This window comes from Amblyomma maculatum, chromosome 7 (genome assembly GCF_055883805.1).
Source record: "Amblyomma maculatum isolate TAMU_Amacu chromosome 7, ASM5588380v1, whole genome shotgun sequence".
NCBI classification, from domain to species: domain Eukaryota; kingdom Metazoa; phylum Arthropoda; class Arachnida; order Ixodida; family Ixodidae; genus Amblyomma; species Amblyomma maculatum.
In genome coordinates, this window is record NC_139350.1 from 32,867,957 (window position 1) to 32,895,693 (window position 27,737).

A 27,737-nucleotide genomic window follows, 5' to 3' on the forward strand; every position below is an offset into this window, starting at 1 on the left:
TTGCGCATGTGTGGCGCGAGCACATTTCAAGTCGTCACTGGATAAATGGACAGCCTTTTCGGAGCCCACCGAGTGCAGAGTTGAGGCCCTATTTGACCGTAAATGGTGAGCTCGCCCGCGGCCGGAGCCGAGCGGCGGCGGCGCACTCTTCGTGGCTCGCCCTGCACGCTTCCGGAGATGGCGCCGAACTTTTGGGGGAACAATGTGTTGTATGCAATAAGCTGGCGAGCACCGGAGCCGCGGTGGGACTATGTGGACATCTGTGCTGCACCCCGCGCATCAATGGCCTGCCCGTCGCCCGAGGGTACGTGGTAAGTCTTCGGACGTGCGGCGCTGTCGAGGGAGCGCGTTGGTGTGCTCCTCCTACGGAGGGATATTCGCGGCCGACGAAGAGCATGGCTTTTCAAGCACGTTTTCAATTAGGGCTCCCTACTTGTTTAGAAACCACACACGACATTTTCTTCTGCAGAGTCGAATTCAGTGTGCATGAGCTGCAATGCGCTGCCAAGCAGCATGCATGTTTAGCAGTTTAGCTCGCCCCCGAGCAGGCCGGAGCCATGCCCGTATGAGTTCGCGGCTCATACTTTATTTTTTTTTTCCTACAATATATTTTGACATCTGTCAAAGCCCGGCAATACAAAAAGTCTGTCAAAGCCTGGTTATAGAAAAGTGTGTCAAAGCCTGGCAATAACAAAAAGGCAAAGCGGCAAAGGCTGAGCGTAGATCTCACACCAAAAAATAAACCGAAGTATTCACACCATTTCTTGAAGCCTACGTCACCAGCAGCGACTGTTGCCAGATGCAAACATTTTCGGCCATTTTTCACAGCCGTCCTTTTCATCCAGCCCACAAAACAAGTTACACTATGCTGTTAACGTCGAGGTCACTTGTGAAAGTTGTTTAGAAGACTTGACATGAAAAACTGAGCATGTTATACAGTTCAGCACGCAGTTTTCGGGCCAAAAGTTAGTCTTAATCTCGTCCCCATATGGCACTTGCGTTGCTCTGAGTGGAGAAGGTATTCTCGAGGAGAACTTGACGGAGGAAACGCCGAGGGGCGTTCATGAATCCGAATCTGCCCTGGAGTGGAGCAGCAGCTGCTGCGTCGAGTCGAGGCGCGTTTGTGAATACGGGCGTTAGCTTATCAACTTGTCTTGTGAGGCGGCACTCTACTTGATGAACACATTTCTTTACACATTGTGATAAACCATTATATGCTAGGCTCCTTTTCACTCTTTTACCCCGCTTGGGTGGCGCAGTGGTTACAGCGCTCGACTACTGTTCCCAAGGATGCGGGATCGAATCTCGGCCTCGGCGGCCGCTTTTCGATGGAGGCAAAAACAAGGCGCCCGTGGGCTGTATGATGTCAGTGCACGTTAAAGAACTCAGGTGGTTGGAATTTCTGGAATTCTCCACTACGGCGTCTCTCATAGCCTGAGTTGCTTTGGGACGTTAAACCCCACAAACCAAACCAAACCAAACCTTTTCACTATTTTAGAATGCGCGAAACGATAGCTTAAGGGGGGACACGGCTCTTTGCGGCCGAAAATCGCTCTAAAAGTCGATTTATTTATTGCTTCATTTTCCGCAACTATCTGCAAGTTTAGGTTGAAGAATACCGCCTATTTCACACGTTACAGCGCTCCAAAGTTGCAAATCTGAATGTTTGCCCCCTTTAAGGGGGGACCCTGGTCTTAAGACAATATTTTTTATTTACTGGTAGATTTTGATGAAAGTTGCACCATTTATGCAGCTTTTTGTGCTGATTTCAAATATGCACATTAATTTTATGTAAGCCATTTAGTTCTGAAGATATTGAGCACTTTATGTTCTTTGTTTGGAAGTGAGCTGTCAGTAAAACTACAGGAGCTATAATAAAACCTGACGTATCAAATCAATTTAGAACACACAGAGAATGCAAAAATCAAGATTGAATGTCCTGGTTCCATTTTAACCAAAGTTACAGCTTGTCAAAGTTAACAGACCAAAAAGCCACCTTGACACTCCAGAAAACATGAAAATTTTAACAAACTTTCCACATTAAGTACCACAAATTCATTTATATTTTTTGCACTGTACATGAGGTTACCTATTTGGTGCAAAAGGAATTATAGCAATATCATAAGTAGAACCAGAGATATCGCACCTCCAAACATGTACCGTCCTCAATATTTTGATTTTGAGAAATTGAGGAAAAACGTGTTGATAAATTTTTTAAGCACCAAAGCTAACAGTAACTCATTAAAGTTGGTTCTGACTAGCTTCTGATGCCAGTGCATCATTTTCCATCGATATAATTCGCCCTCAAAGAAAGAAATTTCCGGCGAACGGAACGCATGGTCCGGAGGCCGCCACCAAGACAAGTGCGTTTGCATCGTGACCTCCGCAAAAGTTGGTGCCAAGTTCTGGCGAGCGATCGCGATTCGCACGTTAATGCCGTAAACGCAGTCGGCCTGCAACTAGTGATAAGCGACCGCTGCTCGTCTTGCACCGCGTAGCATTTAGAAGAAAGTTTATTTCGACAAGATTTGGGATTCCGCGAAATCTTCTGTATGTTCCGCGTGTCGCGGGACGCTGCTTCGCGACTGCCGCTTCGGCTGGTCGCGGCACTGCCTCACAGGGTGATCTATCCCGGCGTTGAAAGCTGCACTTGCTCATCTGCACCCTCACGGTTCCATACGCGGCAGATCGTGCCGCTCCTCGCTATCGCACTGAGCACGACCGGCTATGCTATGCCGTTATCAGGCCATCGCGGACTCGACGCGGAGCGTCGGCGCTTCGTCATTGATTGCAGATAACCAGATGCAGCGATGCAGCGTCCCCGGCTCGTTTATCTCCTCTCGCTACTTTTTTTTTAGACTAATAACGAAGCGTGAATCTCAATATTGCGCATTTCACGTTGTGGTTACGATGAGGGAGCGGCGCTAGGCCGACTAGGTCTAAAGGAGACCTTTTCAAAATGGCACCGGACCGCGAGCAGTCGACGCCGCCAGCCAACCAAAGCTCGCCTTTTGCTCACGTGCGATGGAAGTCCAATAGCAGAGCGTGTTTCACGCAATTTTATTCCTTTGTGCCTCACAGGGATTGTTGAACTTTCCACGTCTCGAATTTGGGCTGTGATTGGACAAAGCGCGCGTTCCGTGAGAACGTGGGGGATCGCGCGACTGCTATTGGCTGCTGCGCGCGCTGACGCGGTGGTCCCTCCTCGGCTCGTCGTCTGCTCCGGCTGCCTACTGAGCTGACGTTCTTTGTGCGCTCGCTGAATCGCTTCACGTTTCACCATTTTTGAAATCGCCATGATCATCGCTGGTTATGGATTCTGGTGGCGTGTTTTGAACGGTTTTGTGCACCTTGTGGATTGTCTTATGGTCGGCCACGATGCTAGCTAAGAAGTTCAAAACACTGCATACGTCATCGTTCTGTGAATGCCGTCCGAATCGCGAAGTTAGCGAAGCACGTTGCCAACGGTCGCAGAGACTGTTCTATCAGTGCTGCCTCTGCTACACCACTACTAGACCGACTGCGCTGCCACTTCCAACTGCGTATCTTTCGCGTCAACGTAAGGAGACTGCGTTTGAAGCGGTCCTGCTGTACCGACCATATCAACCTCGGCGATCTGAGCCTCCCGTATCGCGTCTGTCATCGCAAGCGATAACGCGTCGTCAGCGTCGTTCACTGTTCGCATGGAAATGCTTTTTCCGAGGGAATCGGGGAGGTGGAAGCACAATGTGCTGTAGTGAAAAACAAACTTTAGACTTGAAAATGCTGTTTTAAACTTCAAGGGTCATTTTCTCAGAATGAATTTTTTTCATGGTATGGTTGCTTATTCCCGCAGTATCTCTGGAACCGCTAATCGTATTCCCACCTGTTTTTTTTTTTTATTGTGTGCCTAAATAAATTTCCGAGGGCAAGACAAGCTCATTTTTCCAAAAAATATATTCTGGAATTAATAATAAACAATCAAAATTAAGCTAATGCAAGTTCAATTAGTGGCACTAACCTCAATGCAGTGCTAAAATTTTTCAGCAGGGAAATTAAAAAAAGGGCTCGGTCTTGCCCTGTGGTACCTATTCAGGAACCTTCATAATGAATTTAATAGTGCCAACACATTTTGCAAGTTCTCCAGGCATGGTACAAGGAACCCATGTGAACCATTCTGATATACTTCTGTAACTTGAGTACCAATGTGTGCAGCTCCATGAAACTTTGCTGTTATTCAAATGGCTGTGCCATGAGTCTATCCTGAAAATTTCATTCAATTATCTCAAGAAACTAAAAAGTTGGTATTCAAAGGTAGCCTCCTCCCCTTAAAACACCTCGGGATCTTCGACTTCCCGATTACAAGCATGGGAAGGTTCTCGCTGCCACATGTTGCTGCCAACGAGAACGGTAGCCGCTCTTTACTGTGCTTGCCACCGTGGCATAGGTCACCAGCAAAAGCAAGCATTCTTTCTGGCAACATCTTATAATATAAGCCAGTTTCGTCGCAGTTGAAAACATTGTCAGCAGAGAACTGCTGCAACAAAGACTGCAGTTTTCCGTTGCGGTACTGCTCAATAACTGCATTGTCGACGGCGCCGCTCTCACGGCACACCTTCTTGAACTTGAGGTCATTTCGATGTTTAAAGTTTCTAAGCCACCCATCACTAAACTTAAAATCGTCAATGCCCATTTGAAGCGCGAGAGTTTCCGCTTTTTCTTTCAAGATGCCGCTCGAGACCGGCAACCGCTTTGCAGTCATTGAATTAACCCTCACGATGAGGGCTTCCTCAAGCTTTTGGTGAACACCTTGGCTTGCATTCTTTTTTTTTGGCACCAGATGGTTTTTCGGCCGCTTCCAGGATGTTGCCCTTGTTCTTGAGGAAATCCGAGACTGTTTGCTATGAAATGCCGAACTCCTTACCTATGTCAGCCTGTGATCAGCCGCTCATTACTTGTTTAATAATGGCGGCTTTCTTCATCGTTACCCGATGGTACTGTTTTCCGCGCTTCGATGCCATCGGCGAGGACGAACACTGATTGGGGGCCATCGCGGGCAAGCAAAATCCTCTTGTTGCTAAGTGTCGAAGCACCTAGGCCTAGCGTTGCCGAGCACACTTGACACAATACGTAGCACGTAGCAAAACCATGCACCAGCATAGCGAAAAAACACCATGTGGTCTGCGATGAGTCTGCGCAATGAAAAGGCAAAACGGTCTTGGCGTCGACGGTGCTTGCGGAGCATGCGACGGTCGAAACGGAGAGACGAGTCTCCGAACGTTTTTTTTTTTTTCAAATTCTCCGGTGCAAAAGGGGGGGGGGGGTTCATTATGCAACTAGTTTGATTACGCAACAAATACTGTTTCATATTTCACGATCCCAAGTGGCGTCTCAAGCTGATTTCTGTAATTGAATTATCGATATATCAAACTATTTGGCGATCCCCTTCGAGTTCGATATATCCGGGTTCGTCTGTACGAATTTCGGGATGATACAAAGTTTTTATTTGCGAGAGTCGTCCTTACAATTGTCAACAGCAGAACCAAAAACTGGGCGAGTTGGTGAACGTTCAGCATTATGTACAGCGCGAAAAACGAAGATGGGAAAAAACGCAGATTTCTTCCCCTGTCTTCGTTTTTCGCGCAGTATATAATGTTACTTGTCGTGCGGAACGTGTGGTGCAACTTAAGCCATGTTGGCTGCAGACAGTTTTTTTTTTCTAGAGTCGTCTATTCTTACATCTATGACTCAACGAAAGCATGCGGTCAGCTTCGATCATGACACAGACTTTTAGCATTGTTTTCTTCAAGGTGCTTTTGTAGCTATCACGCTTCCAAGGATTTTGTAGCGGTGGACTACGTCCGCGCCAAGCACGGCACGATTAATCGAACCAGGCTTGTGCAATTAAGCCATTACGGACACTCTGCCAAGTTCGCTATGAAACGCATAGTCAAAAGATAAACACACCGTGACGTTACCGTAGCATCTTGGCGCGCTGCCAATAAATGAGCTGTGGAAGCGACGGTCGAACTTTTTTTTTTTTTTTTTTTCAAATTCTCCGGAGCAAAAGGGGGGGGGGGGGGGTCCTTATGTGACTAGGTTGATTACACGACCAATACTGTATCATTTTTCACTATCCCAAGTGGTGTCTCAAGCCGATTTCTGTATATCGAATTATCGATATATCAAACTATTTTGTGATCCCCTTCGAGTTCGATATATCCGGGTTCGTCTGTACAAATTTCGGGTTGATATGAATTTCGGGATGGTACGAATTTGTGAAATTCCACGGCTGGAGTGCATTGTGTACAATGTGCAAAATTTTGGATGATCCGAACATTCTCCTGCGCCACTACTGACGATAACGAGTACGTAAACTGTGACCGCAACCTTGAGCACTACACACTGTCTGCACATTGTTGACTCCACGATAGCCAGCCACGCTGTGTGTATGCATCATGAGCAATTTATGGGGATACGGGATCTGCACCTCGCCGACTTTGCGATTGCGTTTCGGGCTCATGTCGCAAAAAGCTTTCAGTGCATGTGGCCCACAAACCTCAGGCATCGCAACTGAAGTTGCTGGTGGCGGCATAAACAGCGGGTGCGCACGGACCGCACATCGCTGGCACTTCCAATCAGTTTGCAGAGGTGTGCGGCCGGCATGTTGCCATCTTCTGTTGTGCTGTACGCACCGGGAGAAGTACGCGGAGGCGGGCGGACTGCAGATCACCGGCATCACGATTATATTCCATGCTGCGTAAAGTTTGCAGCGGCTTGCAACCATGAGTGAGTAGTAGTCGGTGGTGCACACGGCGGGCGCGCACATTGTAGACCACAACCACTAGTCATGGTGTATGCTGCGTCTGAAATGGCGTCGCTGGCCTATGCACACACCCAATGGCAGCGGCAGGTTGGAGGAAATTGCAAAACTGAAACTATGCTGTTTTTGAATGGAGGATTTACTTCTCTATTGCACCTCCCATAGCAAGCATGCAGGCACCACTGTTTCATAAAATTAAGGTTCTAGGAGTGTACTTTGAGGATCGCTGGCTTAGCGAGTTGTACCTCACCGGGATATCCCTCCGAAGTAAAAGGAGCCTGACACGGTTATGCAATATATTGCAGATTTGTATTCTGGTAAATAATACTGGACATTGTTATTTTATTTCCGAAGTTCAAACTCTCTAGTGGCATTTTTTATTTTGATAAAAGGGTGTAAAGTGAGATCCCTAAGCTCTTCCCACGGACAACGATTGCCATGTTGAAATGCCTGGTGATGCCAAAAACTGACACCGGCTGGTGCATCATCTGCTGCTGTGCCAGCTCCGATAGGCTGCTGATGCGCTGTGCTGTGTCTGCACTTGCTTGCAAGCTAGCATATGGCTCCCACATACTGTACTGATCATATGTCTGTAAACAGAGCAGAGACTGTAGTGAAGCGTGATCTAGTTCTTGCCCACACATCCACCTTTGATGTGAATGCCGCCATCGTCCGAAGGCAATAGTGGCCCACCCACTGCCATAAATGCCGTGCCAGCCTAGCCTTCTGCAAGCCGTCTGTGCCAGCGGTATGGCAGTTTTCTTGCACCAGTGTCAGAAAACCGTGCTAATGCTCCTTGAGGAATGGTGACCGATAAGGTAGGAGTTTCTGCTCACAGACGCGTAGCAGCTGCAGCCAGTACGGAGCTTTTGTTTGCTAGCTCTGCTGCTGAGGCCTTGCGAGAACTGTACTGGGTATGTACTGGATATGTACTGGATATTCTAGCTAACTTGAGCCAGGGGCTGAATAATAAAATATTAGGGGCAGGCAAAAGAAACCAGTTGTGTATTGCTGGTAACCACCTTGCACACCACATGTTTTTTGTTTTCCCAATTAAAAAATTAAGCGTATTTTTTACCAGGTATTGCCGATTATAAATCAACTCGGATTATAAATTGATCCAGATTATTAATTGATTTGTCAATTTGCGAAGCCTCTTTAGTAAAAAAATTGACCGCGAATGTACGCCTTTCCAATAAGTGGTCACTGGCCATCGCCTTATTCTGCACTCCTCCTCTCTGGACTGCTGAAAAAATGGTTCTCTGCCGCTTCCTGTGTGCTAGCACCAAGTGCAAAAAGCATTGCAGCAAACTGTTTGGCAGCACCCTGTGACGACATATTGGAAAGGTGGTTAGGTTGACAAGTTGTCAGAAGATAATCATTCAAAGATGTTTATTTTTTCAAGAAATACCTCTGACGATTTGTCATCGCTCGCGAGACAGTCACAGTCATCTTGGCCACTGCTGCTGCTGGCCTATAGGCATGAAAAATATCCGGGATGACACTGCTGAGATCATGTGACTGGCCACGTGGCTTGGATGAGATCTGAGCCATGGTGTTGTCAGTTTTTATGTGAAATGCCCACAATTCATCTACAAAGTGTTTCTGCCATGTAAAAAAAAAAATATGGGGCATGTCTCTAGGCCAATTCCTAATTATTTCAGCAGCATGGTTTCATGCCATGTCTGACAACTATTGTGGAGTTATGCGAAAACGTGCATGATGCTACCCGCAGCTTGGCTGAAACTATTTCTGTCCCTGCACAGAGGTTGAATTTACGAATAGGTGTGTATACATCGTCTTCTTTTAAAGTCAACCGCCATACTTCGTATGGCCATTTATTGGAGAAAACTTCGACTTATAATCTGCAATATACGCTAATTTACTAAGCATTGATTGCAAGCAATAAACAGGATTTGCTTTATTGGTGGGTACCTTCTGAAATCCCAGTTCCATCATTTACAATATGAAAACACATGCACAGTTAAATCTCGTTACAAGAGACACTGTTAAAAGAGACACTCGGTTATAAGAGACATTTGAAAATGGTTTGGTTGGTTTTTCTATGACTGCCATGTTAACAACATTGCATACAAGAGACATGGTTACAAGAGACACTCGGTTACTAAGGACAACTTTTTCAAGTCCCTGGAGCAAATTCTTCACTATTTACAAGAAACACAACCCAGATGTGCTCATACAATGCAGCTGAAGCCAACTCATACATGATGCACTTCAGATTCCTTTAGCTAAATATTGCTCCATATCAGCATCCTTTTTGTAGCAATATCTAAGGAACTAAGAAGGAGCGCTTTCCCATGATTGGAAAGTCAAAACGACCCCGTTGTTTCAGCCACTGGCATCGCATTACTGTCACCTACGAAGCAAATCAAAATGCATGAATGACATCCAGCATTTTTAACTCCTCACTGTTAAAGTTTGATCACAAGATGAAAGCCCAAAATTCTGATGTCTTTCTCTTTGTGGACAATGATTCTTGCAGCACCAAAGTTCACGTGCTCAAAGCCATGACAGTTATTTTTTCCCTCCAAACTCCACACCCTACCATCAATGAATAGACAAAGGGATTATGCACTCTATCAAGTTGCTGTACAAAACAATGTTGGTAGAACGCCTGTTGCTCGACAGGCAGCAAGACTACAATAGTAATTGATGCGAAGTTTGCTGTTCAGGTGATTTCAGGTGTTTGGAATGGCCTGAGAAGTGAGGCTGTGAAAAACTGTTTCAGACAAACAGGCTTTAAATGCAGTGACATGATGTAAGAGGGCCCATATACGGATACTGTGGAAAGCTTCCTTGAAGATGATGCTTGGGCGAGCATCCAAGAGACTGCTGAGGTACTAGAATCTTTTGAGGAATTCGTATCAGATGTGGATCTCGTGTGCTCCCGAAGAGCTTACAGACTGTGCAATTCTGGTGCAAGTAAATGGCACATGTGCCATAGAGGATGACTACGAGGCCATTTCAGAGGAAAAAGTGTCAGCATCTGAGGGTAACGAGCATGTAAAAGTGCCTCAAAGGTAATATAGCAACAGGAAGGCCTGCAAAGCAAAGTGCTTTACCTCCAGAATTTGGGAAGGAATGCACTCTGCACTCGCAAAAGTACATACTTGTACTATGATGGACTTCTTTAGGCTTTCTTGAATAATTTTCTGTTAATGCATGTGAATGCATTTATATGCTGATGTGCAATACTCTAATCGACACAGTGCTTTTAGAATGTTTGGTTACAAGAGACCTTGCTTACAAGAGACATTTTTTTCGGGTCCCTTGAGTGTCTCTTGTAACGAGGTTTTACTGTATATCATTCTTCCCAGCTCCAAAGAAAGCCTGCAAAATGCAGAGAAAAACCATGTGGCTAGCACATTGACGTACCACAATCGTTCTGCTCTCAGCCGTGGTTTGAGCAAACAAAATCCGCTGCTGTGGCTGTAAAGTGATGGCCCAGTTGCAGCTGCAGGCCTATATGTTGGCCGCAGGTTTTTGCAAGATGCAGGACGTCGGTGACGCCACCTAATACATAGTCAGTGGAAAGATTCAGTACACTTTGAAGGCAGTCGTGAAAAAGTACAGGGGCGCACTTAGGTGTTTTTACGTGCGGAAATGAAAAATCATCGCAAGCTGTCTGATGGCTGTAACTCCACCATTAATGAGTCCTTGGAAAAACATTTTGCGGCCACTCATTGAGGAGTCAATGCCTCACAGCAACTAGTTTTTGCATTTAGGATGGTCAGGGGCCTTTGAAGCGAAAGCCCCATTCTCGACAGCCCCTTGAAGGGGGGCTCTGTTTTTCAACTTACGACAGCGTTGGCTTCAAGATGTCAAACTTGTACCTTTCTTTTAAGACAGGTCGCTTCACTTGTGCTCCTACAGAACTTGAAACATATTTTCCAAGCGAGAACGCTTCATGCGGTCATTCCTTGAAGTTCATCATGCCAAAGCAGCAATTGCATTTGGGCTTTAAGCAGGGGAACTGCGACTGAAACAATTGAGAGGCCCACCGATGACTACCAGATTGCCTTTTACCGACTGTAGTGTTGCCAACAAAAAAATATTCCGTGGTTGTAAGTCGTACAAAAATGTGCGAGTACAAACGAGCCCAGATTGGTTCCGACTGTTTAGATTCTGTGCCCTTTAACTGAAGGTGGCACATAAATAGTGTTTCAGTTAACCCAAAATTGTTAGAGGCAGGCAGAAAATTAAAGCGCTGAAAACAGGAAGGTTTTAAAATTTTATTTTGCCATCATTGTTGACCTTTTAATGAATAGACTTGGGCAGGAAAGTTGTAATTCTGTTTATCAATGATTCTCATTATATCACGTCGAATTGAACAACGCAGCACTATGTGTTTAGCACAGTACCCATAGGACAAAACCGCCGCATCAACATCCGCATATTCTGGTAAAACTTTTGCTATGGGTTTTCCTCTCTGCCCTGATGCACTGTGCCAAATTGGGTTGCCATACGATTATTAATTCGTGTGCAAGTTAATTTTAAAATGTGCAATTTTCTTAGCCTCAGTTCAGACTTTCTGTGGGTGGTGCTGCGGTTGGTGACATCACAAACATCATTCCTGCAGTACTACCCGCTCTCCGTGTTATAAAAAAATTGAGGCCTGTATCAGGCTATCTCCGGCAGTTTAATCACTTCCTCATGATTTCTAGTCTTAATTTCTACCATCCAAGGTGCACATGAATGTTTTTCTAATACAGTATGTGACGTCACCAGTTCGTCAATTGGATTGTTGCTTCTGGTCGTGAAAGCATTTTCTGTTTCAATTTTCTGTTTTTATTATTAAAGAGAGTTCTACTCGGAATTTCGAAAAGTGGTTGGTTGTGTCAAAATCAGGACACGAGGAATGTACTGCAATGAATAACTCAAAATGGTGAGAAAAGCCCCGCCCACGAACCACACAAATGAGATGCAGGCATCAGAAGAACATGTATTGCAGTTGAAGCAGGGCTTTTGTAGCCATGAAAAGGGAGGGAAGGAGGGGAATGGCGCTTCGTGCCTCTGCAAGCCTAGGCTGGGCTGCTAAACAATTTTGGTTGGTGTTATTTTTCTCAACATATATGTACAGTCAGATCTTGTTATAACGAATTGCAGAGGACCACCCAAAATCGTTCAATAATTTGAAATGCCGTTGTAATGAAAAACATGCAATTATAAGCCAGTTGCAAAACCTAGGTATGAGAATGATGTACCTTGGTAGTGAATGCGTATGCAGACAGCAAAAGCTCAAATGAAAATGTTGCATTGACTTCAAACCTGCTTTATTTGAAGGAATAATTTTTTCCGACGCATGCAGCACACACCAGCGATAAACATTCCATATCTTCCTTTTTGCGCAACACCTCATCATGTAGGTCGTTGCACGGAGTGAAGAGAAAGTGGACTTTATTCATGTGCAAGAAAACAGAGTTTGACTTCAGTGTTCAGTGAAGCTTGGCAATCTTGCGGTCTTTCAAAATGATTGTGGCTGTCGACGGGGCCAACTTGCTGTTTTCCTGCGTCGATTTCTTGCAATATGTCTACTCTTTCCTATAGCAAAAACTACTTTAGCTCCTTGACGCCATCGCTGGCTGCATTCATCGCCGGATCTCGCACGAACTTCTCAGTAAGATTATTCGCAGTAAAAATTCCGGCCTGCTTTCGCGAATGGCACGATCGACTGACCAGTGAACAACACACGACATGGAGAGAAAAAAAATTCAGGTGGCTGCGCCTGCTGGCTACTGCATATAAAACCACACCTTTGTGGTGGCACTAAGGGGTGGCACGAGATATGATAATGATGATAGCTATAGCCCACGGCATACACACAGAAGTTGTTGTAATGGTTATTTATTGTATGCACAAAAGGAAAGAAAAGATGCTTGCCAGCCCCGGTATCTGCTATCTGATATCTGAAGCACCTGAACTGGGGCGGTGGAAATAAAGGGATAGCGAGGAGACGGTAGAGGAAATCAAAGAAGTGAGTGATAGGGAGAAAGAAAAGGGTAGGTAAAAATAAAAGAAATATATACACTATGGTACAGTATACAGTAGTTTGCTTGAGGCCCAGCCGCAAATGTCTTAGGTCTGTGCAGTTTGTTTTACGCGAGAGTTGCCGTACTATTTATTTTAGGTGAATTCTAACGCGGATGTTCCTTGATTATATAAGAAAAATAACGTACATTATTGTGAAATACGCGCAGTATTGAAATTTGTAGTTGTGAAATATTTTTACATTGAAAAGATTGGAAATCAGTTGGGGATTTTGAAGTAGTTGGTTATTTTGAAAAATTTGTTAACGTGGAGTTTGTAGTAACGAGATTTGACTGTATAACAAAAATTGCTTTATTAGCCCACCCTTTCCTCCTCTTGGTGCCACTTCTTTCTTTTGGTTGAAAGGCTCCGCCATCTTAGTAGAATATTTATCCATTCATTTACTTCCTAGGAGCTTCACTTCATCTCTACCAAACCTTACTACACCTAGCTTCATCTGTCAGATCATGTGCTCACTGCTCGCTGACTAAACTTTCCCTGCAGCAGCAGTACATCTCATTGGCCATAAAAAATTAGTGACCATTGAGATGGCCTGCTTTGCAGAGGTACAAGATGGATCTTCAACAAGATGATGTGTCACCAGCGTAGTTGCTTTGTGCATTACAGAACACTTTTCAGCAAGTTAAGGGGGATCTTGGTCTTGAACAAAATTTTCTTAATATTTATGCTATCACTATGAAATCGGCAGCGTATATGTAAATTTTTGTGCTGATTTCAAATATGTTGTTAATTTCTTTGTACATAAATACATTTTCAAAATGTTCATGCAGCGCAGACTTCTTATAAATAGCTTTGTTGTGTTCCTTGTACAATCATGAGCCAGGTAAAAAAAGTATTAAAATCTAATTAGTAGAAGAGCCACAATGCCACCCACAAAATGGATGGGTAGGCAAAATTTACATCTTTACAAAAATGGAAAAAACTAATTGCAATGTAAAAAAGTCAGTTTAAGGGGGACACCCTTCTTAGAACCGCTTCATTTAATTATGGTCAGATTTGCAGAATTCGTTCATTTGTTTTGTGCTCATTCGTAAACTAATGACGGTAGCAAAGACTGCGAGTTGGAACTGACAGGGAAAAGAAAACAGGCGGGACGAGAGCCTGCGTAAATGCGCTGCCCCCCCTTCCTGCTTTTCCCCGCAGCGGCGGACGGTGTTCACGCTCTGTTTTTCCGCCTGAGTGCCCTAGGTTACCACTATGACGAGGCTGAGGATTCCCTTACTGCTACTGCCTCCGATGCCAACTGTGCACACAGAGCCAAGCTAGTTCGTCCGATTGACTCGTTTCGTCTAAGCTTTCACGGCCGCGCAAAACCGGTTTTTCATGACAACGATGTCCGCTCACGTCTATTTCATGATGAAAAAAAAAACAAAGCCATTGGCCAAAAAAAACAAGATCTCCACAGTACTGCTGGCGCCAAATTTAGTTTAAGAAGTCAAACTTTTGGACACCATAGGGCCCGGAATATCTGTCGTGAAACTGTACGCATTCCTATGGGGCATGTGACGGTTCCTGAATGAAGTCCAAAATATCGCGCTAGTCCAAATTATTCGAGTCTGAAAAATCTGTGGGGTACTGTATACAAAGGGAAAAAAGGTGTATTTTTTTTGCAGCTGAGATAGCGTGGGAATTCTTCATGTCAATTTAGATATGGCCGTGTCAAGGTGTTGCCTGGTCGGTAGAGTCTGCAGATTGGCTCTCCTCCACTGATCTGGATGAAACATTTACAGAGTGTAAACCAGAGAGATTGGACCTTCCATGCTCGGGACGAGAATTTGGTGGCGAACCGGAGGTTGGCACCGTTGGAAAAGATGGCAAGGTAATCAACTCATGTACTCGATTCAAGCCTTATATAATGTGGATTTGTATGTTATGCATGATTAAGTGTCGCCAGTGTTTGCTCAGAATGGCAGTTTGGATGAAATTTGGCAGCTCAAGCAGTGGCAGTGTTTCACAGAAGACGAGGTGTTGTTCATTGGTACGGCTAAACTCTTGGATGGTTCTTCTCACTCAGCTCTACGGAGGCTGCGGATTCTGGTTTTCCGAGGCTGAGTGGAGCAAGCTGTTCAGTGCCAAATCTGACTTTACCTTCTGCACCCGAGCTGCCAACCTCTTCTGGACAGAATCAGAGCTTGCCGAATGCAGCGTGACTGGCAAACTTTCGAATGCATCTATAGCTCGGGGAAATGCAGTACAGCGCCCACCATTGTCGCCGGACAAGCTCTCGGCCCTGAAAGGTACAGTGATGTTCTATAACCATCATACTTTGCTTAGTATTGTGTGCATGCAAGAGGTAAAAATTGGAAGGGGTTGCGAAGTGCATGCAATGTGTTTTCTGAGCCGCATGCAGTCCCTGCCAAGTAGCTTTTGTTATAATTCAAGTTTTGTGTTTCTAAATGTTGCGAGACACCATTTTGCGACCACTGTTGCTGCGTAGGCATTGACTTTGCTGGAGTTCTCAATCTGTTGCATCCATACAGGCTGCTTTGGTATCACTTTATCAACTGCAGCATCATGTTTACGCTGACCATACATGGCAGGAATTGCCTTGAAAAAATAATGCACTCTTCCAATTACAGATAACATGTTGTAATAGGGCGTCCCTAGCCTGCCACTTATCTCTACCTTTCTTCACTTCTTATTTAGGTCAGTAATGATACGCAAATACAGTAGAACACCTTTACAGTAAAATCACCAGGACCCACAAAATCTTTATCAGGGTCTCCACTGTACCATTTGTTGTGATGACATAATCCTGAAGATGCTGTCTAGTAATTAAATGGTTACTTACTAAAGACATTTTGAAAATCAGCCTGCATAAATTATCTAGAAATATCACAGAGTGCAGCTAACTAAGAATAGGGGTGCTAGATTAATTTGAACTTGTGTTTCAGTACATCAAACTTCTGTGGAAAAGCTCGATTTGACACTCATTATAAATAATTAATTTTGTAAATGTTGCCTCATCATAATTGCATATATTTGAATCTTACTGCACTCTTCAAGAAAGTATCTTTGCAGCAATGAAAAACTTAAAGCAGTAGCACAAATAGTTAGAGAGATCGCTCCTCCAAAATTGCAGCACCCTCAAAAATGCTGTTTCGAGAAAACAAGAAAAAACATGTCAGAACATGTAGATTAAAATTATGGCAAGGTTTGACATATCATTATGATCAGAAATGGTTGGAAAGTAAATTAAAGTAAAAATTAATGCGTTATACCAATTTGAGCCAAAGTTACGCCATAAAAAAAATAGACAAAGGAAAGGTCTATTTTGGTGCCAAGACAATCTTTTCAGTAAATTTTCTCGTATGGTTATTACATTTACCTTGGTGTCAAAAGATAATGTGAGGTTAGGTTTAAAGAAAATAACTAGCAAGAACAGGGCCAGAAATATTGACCTGGTGACTGTCCAAAATTCAATTTTGAAAAATCGGCAAGAAACGTTTTGGGCATATGTTTGAATTATCAAGGCTAACAGTAACTCAATAAAATGAGTTATGACTGGCTTATGGTGTGAATGCACCATTTCCCATGAAGATGATTGTCCCTGCAACTCAAAAGCAAATTTATTTCGAGAAAGTTTGCGATTCCGCATGCCGCGCGTGACGCCGTTTCGCGATCGCTGCTGCTGCTGCACCACTAACTTAGAATTCTGAGTGCTCGGTCTGTCGCAGCCATGAAAACTGCTTAATTATCACTTTTTCAACTGCATCGTCATGATACGATGATCGCACGCGACAGGATTCGCCTCGAGGAATTCGTTCGCTCTCCTATCTGTCGCTACGCCCTTATCGGCCCATTGCTCACGAACACCGATTGTGACATGAGAATAGCCTGAATCACGATCTTTCGAACGAGACCAAAATGATGCCTGTGGAGCGCATATCATAGATCTGCGGCCGATAAAAACAGCGCGATTTGACCTGAATTTAAAGGGCCAAACGTTCAGATCTGCATTTTTGGAATGCTGTAACGTGCGAATTAGGCGGTATTTTTCTACCAAAATTTGCAGATATTTGCGGAAACATCTCAGTACCGCAAAAATGAAGAAATAAAAAATCCGATTTTTGGACCGATTTTCGGTCGCAAAAAGCGGTGTCCCCCCTTAAGGGACGAGGGTCTTAAAACTAACTTTTTTAATTAAGTGTAGAACCTTGTGAAATTTTGCATACAGATCTGTTTTTATCTCCCGATTCAAAAAATCTAATCATAATTGAGCTGGTAGTTTTAGATCAAAAGTTTTTCTACAAAGTCTAGAGTGTAATTAGGTAATTTCTTACGCACCATTAATGAACTTTCTCATTCAATTTTGTTGCTTTTAATTACATGAATTGATAGCCAGAGAGTTGCCATACCCGATGACATTCTTCGTTTTTTTCTAAAGACATGTCATCCTGATATTGCTGTCGAGAGTTAAAGGTTGCAGTATATGACTCTGAAATTTGTTAAGCTAATTGCAAATTGCTTTTTATGCATGCACTAAATTAAAAAAGTAAGAATGTCATCGGGTACCTCATTCCTTTCCGAAGAAAATGGTACCAATGTTATTTTTGTGAACCAAAAAGAAGTTATCAAAACCCTGCGTAAGGCTGAGGAGACTGACCAAAAATATGAACCGCTGATACCTGAATGTGATATTTCCCACCGAAAATCACATATTCTTCCCATTTCTGAAACTGTCTTTGGATTCTGGATATGTCAACTAAAAGTGAAGATATCGCGGACAATCCAAGGCCAAGATAGCATAGGCCATTGGGAATTCAGCAAAATTTGCGGACCTTATGTGTAGACAAGACAATAGCAATATTTTAATAGCATATCGCTAATTATTGCACGAGGGCTGCAGAACCTCTATTAATAAACAGGTCTAGTAATTGCTGATGATTTGCACCTCTCCAGGGCTGTCTGGTGTGGTTCGTGCTGATGGCAATTTACAATTGTCCGGGGCCGTAGTCAGGGCACCTGTCTCCCTTGTGCCTCCTAGAAAGACTTTTTTTTCAGCATTGTTGCTCAAGAAGGCTGCTGTAGATTTCTGCAGCCTCATCCTGTTCTTTTCAAGACTCCGACGAAGGAGGTTGCAGCCTGGAGTGTAGCCAAGGCCCAAAGCTACACTTTCATTAGTTTCTCTTCTGCCTTGGTTGAATACTGCAACAGCTTCAGCAACTGCTCTTGTTACACTGAGCAGTGATGCATGGCTGTTCTTGGACACTTGTGTCTAAATCACAGAGTGCAGGCACTCACTGGAATTTTGTGTCTTGCCATTGGCACACCTCTCCAGCAAGGCGTCATCACTGAGTCGAGCGAACACTGGCTCTAGTGCTGCGCAAACAGAGGCTGGTAAACCGTCTTTGTGAGCAGGAGGCTCCTCGGCATTCGCGATAGCATGATTGTATTTACACCATGAGTTCACGCCATCGGGGCACAAGCTGTGGTCGGGGGCACTGTCTGTCGAAGACATATGTCGAAGCGTGGCTTGTACTGCCTTCATTTCTGGCACGTCATGTGTGTGGCTGCGGAGGGCGTACCCATAGTAGTTGGTCATCTTTTTAATTTTTTCTTGAGTCAATTTTCCTCTGCCTCCGAATGTTTCGCCCTGGGCCTTTTTTTTTTCCACTAAGCTTCGTAGTGCAGTGCCCATACGCTTGTGCACATGATTGAGGCAGTCCTTTTTTTCTATGGAGACAAACCCATAAACGTTTTCTGCCTGCAAAGCATGGAATGTGCGGCTGTCTCCATCACAAAGTATTGTAGTGTAGCGGAGCCCATTTTTGGAGAGCGAACGCTTGAACATCACCAGGGCTGCCTCAACTTCCATTCGCCCTGAATTGCAGTCTATGTTCTTCTGGCATTCGTGCTCTGCCAGCCAGTCTTCATAATCTTCATCTGAAGGTTTAGACCGATGGTACATCCAAGGCAAAAGTTGGAAAGGACAACATGATCAATTACTAGACAGGTGTACATTTCAATGATGCAGCCCACTCCAATATGTCATGACCGCCCTCTGGTCATCCAGGTGCTGTCAAAAATAACATCAATGTTATTTGGAGGCTGATAAAGGTCTCTATAAACTTCCTTGACAGCACTAACACTAGCAGCTTCAGAGGCTGCTGCAGTGTCCTCACAAACCTCGACCACCTTCCTTAGGTGGGCTTGAAACGTTTTGTGGTGGAGACCTCTGTGTGACAGGTTTATTCCGGCTCAGAAATCAGAGAGGGCCGTAACACCTTTTCCGATGCTCTGTATACTTTTCATGGCCCTTATGTTCACCTCAAAGGGTGTGATTTTGGCAGGTCCTTTAGTCCTCGGCGACGAAAAACGCGCCACACGATAGTCGCACGCCGAACACGTTACCTCCAGTTTCACTGCAAGGCCGTACTGCTTGTTGGACTTGTTGAGATCGAGCGCAGGCAGCCTGCACTTGCCACACTTCACTTGCGCAAAAAGCTGCTTCAGCACTGCCATGTCCACCACGACAAAGTTAGTGCCCGATTCTGCCTCCTCCGTGTGGGCCAGATCCACTTCAAGGAGATCGAATTTGCACTGCGTTGCCGGCTTAGCATCCATGCCGCGCTTGAACATGTCTGCGTGTTCTGTACGCGTCGCGATCTCCTTTGCCGTGTAAAACCCCGTGTCGAGTCGACGAGACGTGCTGGGACCAGGCCTCGATTCCGGAGCAAGTTCATCAGGCGATGCGGCAGACGACGCTAGCTGCGGCTTCGAACTTTCTTCCTTCGGCATGGTCGAACGTTGGGTAGGCGATGGAACAGGCTGTTCCACTGATCTGTTCCAATCCGTCTTTAAATCCAGATCAGTTCAAGACCTTGCCATCCTGTGGTCACTGCATCGAACATTTCCGCTTACCTTTGCAGCCTGCACAATTCCAAGGTTAGAACACAGTATGAAGCCAATTTCATTCTTACTCTCCCAATTAGGGCTTTTCCATGTCCACTTCTGGTTCTTCCGTTTGCTGAAGAAGGTGTTCATGATTCGTAAGTTATTGCATTCAGCAAACTCGAACTAGTAACTACCCCCTGCTATTCCTTTAAGTGGCGATGATGGGGTCTGTCAATGTCGTTTTGTACTTCTGTGAATACTATACAGGTCTACCATTCTACACGTAAAGTTTTAGGGCATAGCGCACGGGGCATATAAAGAAACGTGAGACTTTGGAATCGAGAAGCTCCTCCCACCGAGAGCGACCGCCATTTTGAAATGCTCATATGACGTCACAGAGGATACGCGGCGGAGCGTTTTCTGCAATGCAGGCTGCAGTATCAAATGACATCTCTTTCTCTCTCTCCCTTTGTGGACGATTAACACAGTGGTTGTCCCTCATGCAGATGTGCTCGATGAAAATATGTTACCGCGCAAAAGCGATGTAGAGTAAGGCATGTTTTCTTCAGCATAAGGCACGGTCACAGTCAGTGGACTGCGTGGTTACCATATTTACTCGCTTAATGCTCACACTTCTTTCGCAGAAAATTGATATGAAGTTGGAGGGTGCGATAATTATGCGGGGAAAATTTTTTAGGAAATGTTTTGGAGTGCTAAAAGCAAATTTAAATAGGTGCGAATTCGGATTCTTAGGCCAGCTATTGTAAATGTAACAGAAACATTACTTTCAAGCATACCTTACCTTTGGTATAAAAGTACAGGGTTGCCAAAAGCATGAATTGCTAAAGCACTTTATTTACCGCGCGCAACCTCATGATCACTCCCCACGTTTCGTGGTATAAAGTTCACAGCCGACCATACAGTTCTACTGTTGATCAGACTTTATCAGAGTCCATGTCGACACTGCAATCTGTCTCCAGTAATGTAACGCAGAACTCGTTGACAGCGAACTACCTACTGGCAGCGTGATTATTGCTGTGCTGTATCGCATACTCGAAAGTTTCAGTTTAAAAGCAGCTATATGGCTTGCATACCCCATCGTGATGTGGCACCAAGAACACGGTAGACGGTAAAACAAACCAAATAGCACGGACGAAACGAAGGAACAATCATGAGCCGCGGAGACTTCTCTCAAAATGGCGACTACTATGAACATCACGGAGGTAAAAAAAAAACAAAATGAGCATAACTATGATGATGATGATGTGCTTGAGTACGCTATCGCCGCTTGGTAGCACACGCACACAACGAGGCCAGCTAGGTCCAGTAGCGCTCCAAAAATGGTGCTTGCCAGTAGCGTCACCAGGGTCACCCGGTGAGGAGGTGCGGCGCACCCCCCGCCCCCAACCTCTGTCCTTGCGATTTAAGCACCGAATTGCAACTTCCTTTCTACCTCCTCTGTGCTTATGGTTTGCGTTGGAGTTCGCTTTGCACCCAATTGTGCAGTGCGAGTGGCATTTTTTTCTTTTTAACACTTATGCGCAGGGAATGTGCCCCACGACTGATAAATATAACAAGGATTTTAAGTGGTAAATGCTACAATGACTATAACGGAGTAGCAATGCAACTCTTTGCATACATATTTAGAGAATATAAAAAAGAATAAGCGAAGAAAACGAGATAACCCGTACAGAAGCGCTTTCCTACGTCTTCCTTGGGTTAGTGCCTTTTACACTGGTTGCACGAATTCAGCGTAAGAATAAGTTTCCAACGTGCAATAAACAACTGCACTTATGCCAGAAATAATGGCTTAGAGGAAAGGAATGGTGAACCCAAACAATGCCAGACTATGCACATTATCACGCGCGCAGGAATATGCATAGGAATGACAAGTGAGAACTAGAGAGGCAAATCTATAACTCAAGGAGAACTGGAACGCACAGCAAATAACTGAAGTCATGAAACAGACAAGCCGTTAATCAGGACCTTTAATGGATATGCCAGAAAACGCGACACCTGCAAAAGTCACAAAGAGCAAATAGTTATGTCTGCCGCATATACGAAATTTCAAAGGCTTGCACGTATCCCTCGAATGCATTCATTAAACAATCAAGAACCGACCGATATACAGTCAACGACCGATTTTTCGGACCCTCTAGGGAACTCAAAAACGTCCGAAAATTCAGGCAGTCCGAAAAAATGAATGTATGCAAAAAACGCACCTTTTTTTATTTTTTTTCTCGTATCTAGAGGGTCAAGGGCGAAGCACCACGCTTCCGAAACACTGCCACAGCATCAGAGAAGTGGCTAAGAAAAGAGGCACTCAAAAGCTCTGTATGCAGCAGACTGCCAGTTTATTATGAATGTGTCGTCAGGGCAGCCGGTGTTATTGCTGCAGTGGCTTGAACTGGCTGATCGTCGTTTGGACGGCGTTCCACTTGCATGCGATCATATTCTCCTCGATCTGAGCAAGGGTCATATCAGCACTGTAGACGGATGAAAGCGTCAACAACGCTCGCGTCAACTCGGCGCTCGTAGGCAGCGCGGGCGTTGGCTCCTCATTTTCAACATCGGAGTCCTCTAATCCTCCACAACCTGACGGACTATTTCTTCGTCAGTTAGTTCTGCGCAGAAGTCGAGCTCTTTGTCCGCGTCAACAAACTGCTCAAAAGTTATTTCCGTGGGTATGGAAACCCCAGCAGAGCGGAGGTCGTTGATCACGTCGTCCATGGGCGGGCACACGTCAATCGCGTCGGTGTTTTCAGGACAGTCCACTGCCTCTGTGGTGAGTACGAAGCCCGCGTGGCGAAAACAGTTGCGAATCGTGTCTTGCCTCACCTTTTTCCATGCGTCCGCAAGCATTCCAACAGCAAACCGACGGTACTGCTTTCCGTGCTTCGATGCCATCGGCGAGGACGACGAAGACGGAGTGGTGGCCATCGCAGGCAAGCGAAATCCTCAAGTTCAGAACAGTGGAGTTCCTTGACAAACGTCGAAGCACCTAGGCCTAGCGTCGCAGAGCACACTTCACACAACAGCGGAACAACACGCCACGCTAGTCAAAATGCGCAACGAAACGACGCCGCCGCCGCTGGCCGCCGCGGCACCTCCAAAAATTGGCGCTGGAAACTCTATGTGGTGAACATAGCCAGTGTGGCCAGACCAAATCGATGTGTGACGGCTAGATTCGGCTAGTTGTGGCTCAAAGTTGTGATATGCTTCGGCTGCAAGTCGATTTCCTTCGCAAGAGCGCTGCGCGAGGAGCCAAAGGACCTTCGAGGACCTTCCGAGGCGTCAAAAAGTCAGAAAAATTGGACGGCGGGGTGTTCGAGCGTCCGAAATTACAGATGTTTTTATACATTGATTCTATGGGGCTCGTGGCGGTGCCGCGAAGATGTCCGAAATATCGGGCATGTCCGAAAATTTGGGCGTCCGAAAAATCAGTCGTTTACAAAAATTTCAACACTTGAGGGGGCACGTGGGGTTCAAATCGCAAAAATTTCGCGAAAAATCAAATTTTAGAAAAGATCAGATTCGGAATCTACAAGGCCTGTTCAATCACATTGCAAAAAAATTCCGCTGAACGCAGCCTCAAAGTGAGCCTAAAAATTGTTTTTGTGACCTCTGGTAGCAAAAAACTGGCCGAAATATCCGCGGCCAGAGCGCCGATTGCGAAAATTTTTGTACCACTGGAAAGCTTGTTTCACCGTAGTACTCCTCCCGTCGCAGCCACGTGTCTACGACAAAAAATAAACACACAGAAGTAAAAAAACTTGAAGGCCTTGTAGAGCCACTTCTAGGCGCTGATTGGTTGCGCCAGTCACGATGTGCTCAGCACGCTCTCTGAGTGGCTGCTGGAAAGCGCGACATTGCTCGCAGCGTCTGCTCCCGCCTCATTTGCACACGCTTTTATCAACTGCTCGGTAGTTTGTGAATCTACGGCTGCCGTTCTGCATTTTTCGTCATCCCCACGGTTGCGCGAGGCTTCGTCTTTGTGCCAGCGATGCAGTGGCGCGCGGTACAGAAGTATAGGACGAAGTATGTGTGCAGGAAGCACGAACGCAAGCCTCCTATTCAGAAAAAGAAGTGATCGGCGGCAAATCGGACAAAGCGAGGACCGGGTCGGCAAAAACGCTTCTCGATAAGTATCAGCTCACCGTGCGGTCTGTCTGAAAGGCAAAGAAACAGAAGCGGCGGTGGAAGCGATAAGGATATCGCACTTATGTTTCGACGCGGTACGGCTCCAACGAACAGAAGTCTCCAGACGTGCAGAAAGCTCGGCTGATGCAATCGCGCAGCCGCACGGATATGCCCCGATGCACTCGGTGAAGATCACGAAAATATGTCGTGGAAGGCCGATCTGCCCTTGGAATCAATGCTAGGAAGTGAACCCGAAGACCCAGCGCCGTCAACCAATGTCGCAGTGCAGTGCCGACACATGGAAAGTTCCATTTTCGCGACGGCGAACGGGCGCAAGCTCTCGAGTACGACGACGAACGTTTGCGCAACAGGAATAGCACCATTCCATGGCACCTAGGCCCGAAATCGATTCCCAGCAGTTAATCCGAGGTCGTGGCTCCATCGACTAGCCGCGACATCGTGATGCAGTTCTGATACGGAGAAACTTCCATTTTTGCGATGGCGAGCGATGCGCAGCCAGGCTTACGGCAAATGTTTGCCTGACCCGATTCGCACCATTCAGGTGCCTAGAACCGCGTTCTGTGCCCTCGGAAACAACCCAGAAGCAAGCGTGCAGTGCAGCGATACAGTATTTCAATGCAAAGGCATTTTGATGGGCGAAAAGCGGCTGTGCAACTTTAATGTCAGTTTTCTCAAAAGTGCCTTTTGACCCAACTGCCCTGCTTGCAGAAAGCATAGCACAGCAATGGCTTGATGGATTTTCATGAGGTTTGTTGCATTATATTCCTTGGTAATTTCTTTATGCAGTGACATTCCCATATATTCAAAATATTGTGTCATTTTTTTACTTTTTAGCTATTTTGAAGTGGTGAAAATGAGTGCATTATGCAAGCATGGATGTAATGTTCTATGTAAAAAAAAGTCAAGCTGATAAAAATATTTGGGGAATGTCACTGCATGAACCATTCATATGGCTAAAATATAAGGCCAATTATGGGCTTCTACCACGTTTTTTTTGTCATGCCAGGCTTTCTGGAAGGTTGGTAAACAGTAATACAAATATAAATTTTTTAATGCCAAAACTACTGAAAATATCTTAATGAAACTTTTTAATTAGTCTTTCAGCACAGTTTTCAATAAGCATGCCAAGTTTCATTGCTCTACTACAAAAATTAAAGAATTTCACTTCGATCCCCATGTCTCCCCTTAAGGCTAGTTTTTATGTAAATTATAACAAAATTATTACGGTTATTTTAAAAGCGGACATTCACTCAAGGAGTGGCGAAAGTACAATCAAGACCTGACCTATATAAGTAAAATTTTAGTGATACGAATCCTGTTGATACGAATTTCGGGATGATACGAATTCGCGAAGTTCCCCGGCTGGAATACATTGTTTACAATGTGCAAAATTTCGAATGTTCCGATCACTCTCCCTCGCCACTACGAAATCGAGTGCACGAACTGCCGCCGCAACCTTGAGCACTAAGCGATCACCAACCTCTCTGTATGTACGCATCACGAGCAGTTTGCAGTGATGCGTGGTTTGCATATCGTAGATTTCGCGACTGCTATAGTCGCGTGCTGTACGCTTCACGTGCAGTCTGCGACCCCGCTCGGCCGGCGTGTCGCCATCTTTTGTCGTGCTAAGCCTACAAGTAGCTCTAGTCGTGTTGTACGCACTGCTAGAAGACCGTGGAGGCACATGGCGCACGACTTCGCGATTGCATCGTGCTGAGTGTGCTGCGAGCGGCGGGCTGTGACCGCGCGACCGTAATACCCTTCTCGGATGTAAACAGCTCTGTGCAACTGTCTTTCCCATGATTCTGCAAACCCATTCTTTTTGTTTTGGTGATACCAATGTTCGGGTGATAGGAATCCTTTCGCAATCCCGTGAGATTCGTATAACCGAGGTTCTATTGTTACAATGTGTTTGAGCACTTAGAAACCCAGGGTGCGCACAGGTGCTTGAAAACCTTGAATACCATTGAATTACGGAAGTCTGTTTTCAAGGCCCTTAAAAACCTAGAATTTATGACTGGTCCTTGAAGATTCTTGAATTCCTTGAATACTAAATTTGAACTGGTGTTTTTCGTCATGAAAACGTTTTTGTTGCTAAACTTTTATTCTTGACTGAGTTCTGAATGAACTGCGGGGAAGTAAACGTATCGATTTTTAGCCTATTTAGCGCATTCTCGTTAGGCGGCTGGCAACACTGCAGTGGGCGCGCGACTTTTTTTTTTTTTTGGCCAGATTCAGCTCACACTGTGATGCTGTGATAGCCCGTTCCAAAGGGTGCGGCCCCATCGCCATCGCCATTGCGTCGTCCCATCGCTATCGCATCGCCATCACTCACCGAGCTCAACGCTTTTAGATAGGTTTACCGAGCCGTGCGGCCGTGTCTACGCTGGCGTTGCCCTAGTGCTTGCATTTTTGGAATGAGCGTGGCTTCTGGCTGTCAGCGCACGTGATATTTTCATATGTGACACAATGCCCGGAAAGAGCAAGTTTCAGGCTACGTGGCTCCACCATGACGAATACAAGCAGTGGATTGCGCCTGATACAACGAGTCCGCATCGGGCTAAGTGCAAGCTTTGCGGTAAAACTGTGGATGTGACTGCCATGGGTGAATCTGCTTTAAAAAGTCGCATGAAAAGCGGCAAGCATATTGGCGCAATGAAGGTAGCGCAAGGGAGCGTGTTGAAAAGGTACCTGACGCCGGTCGCGGTAGAGCAGTATACTAGCGCGTGTTCCTCGCAGTCGCCAAGCCTAAACGATGCTTGCAAAGCGCACGAGCTTGTCACTGACGCTGAAATTCTTTGGACTCTGAAAGTTGTGACATCCCACTTTTCGTACCGGTCGTCATCCCAAGCAGGGGAGCTATTTCAGCGCATGTTTCCGAACAGTGAAGTGGCAAAGGCGTTTTCTTGTGGTGAGAAGAAATGCGCCTATGTGACGTGTCACGGTCTCAGGCCTTTCTTTCTTTCAGCATTGCAGCGAGAAATAGAACAGTGTGAATTCTATGTCGTACTGTTTGACGAGTCGGCAAATGACTTTCTGCAAAGTAAGCAAATGGATGTGCACGTTAGGTGTTGGGACTCTGCTCACCAAGTGACGACCAGGTATTACACCTCCGTTTTTATGAGGCATTCCACAGCCGATGACATTCAGGAAAAGTTGCTAAGTGCCCTTGAGCCTTTGCCTCTTGCCAAGATTCTTCAGATATCGATGGATGGGCCCAATGTCAATCTGAAGTTCTTCAAAGGTCTTCAAGAGCACTTGCAACAAAACCACCAAGTTCTGTGTGTGGACTTAGGCACTTGTGGGCTACACACAGTGCACAATGCTATAGGGCTGGAGTTTCAGCGACTAAATGGGGACTTGACTGCTTGTGCAATTTTTGAAGGTGCACCAGCACGGAGACAGGACTTTTTGGCAGTTACAGGCCAAGATACCTTTCCTCTTAAGTTTGTCGCCCACCGGTGGGGGAGAATGTTCCTGTAATTGAGAGAGCGTTGCTGTTGTGGTGTGACATGAAAAAGTACATTGAGGCTGCTAGGAAAAAAGAAGTCAACCTGCCAAAATGTGCATCGTTCAATAACTTGTGGGAGTTCTGCTGTGATGCTTTGCTGCCAGCAAAGTTGAATTTTGCCTTATGTGTGGCGATGGCACTGAACCCTTTTCTGGTAGAGTACCAGACAGACAAACCAATGGTTTTTTTCCTTGCAAGGGATTTAGAAACGGTTCTCAGAAAGCTGATGACGAAGTTTTTGAAATGTTCGATCCTGTCTGCCAAAGAGATAGTGGGTCTGCTGAAGATCGACATTGATAATGCCGAGAACCATGTTCCACTTGAAAAGGTGGATATAGGCTACAAAGCAGAGCAAGT

At 45.4% G+C, this 27,737-nt stretch overlaps 1 protein-coding gene across 2 annotated transcripts in view; it reads left to right on the plus strand.

Annotated features, from left to right (window-relative positions):
* The window catches only part of LOC146182929 (uncharacterized), a 94,779-nt gene that overhangs the window by 59,170 nt on the left and 7,872 nt on the right, over positions 1-27,737 (plus strand). For both annotated transcript variants that reach the window (XM_084608980.1, XM_084608981.1), the window contains 2 exons: positions 14,602-14,690; positions 14,886-15,108. In XM_084608980.1, the coding sequence (XP_084465106.1) occupies positions 14,602-14,690; positions 14,886-15,108 (312 nt within the window). The remainder of the gene's footprint in view (positions 1-14,601; positions 14,691-14,885; positions 15,109-27,737) is intronic.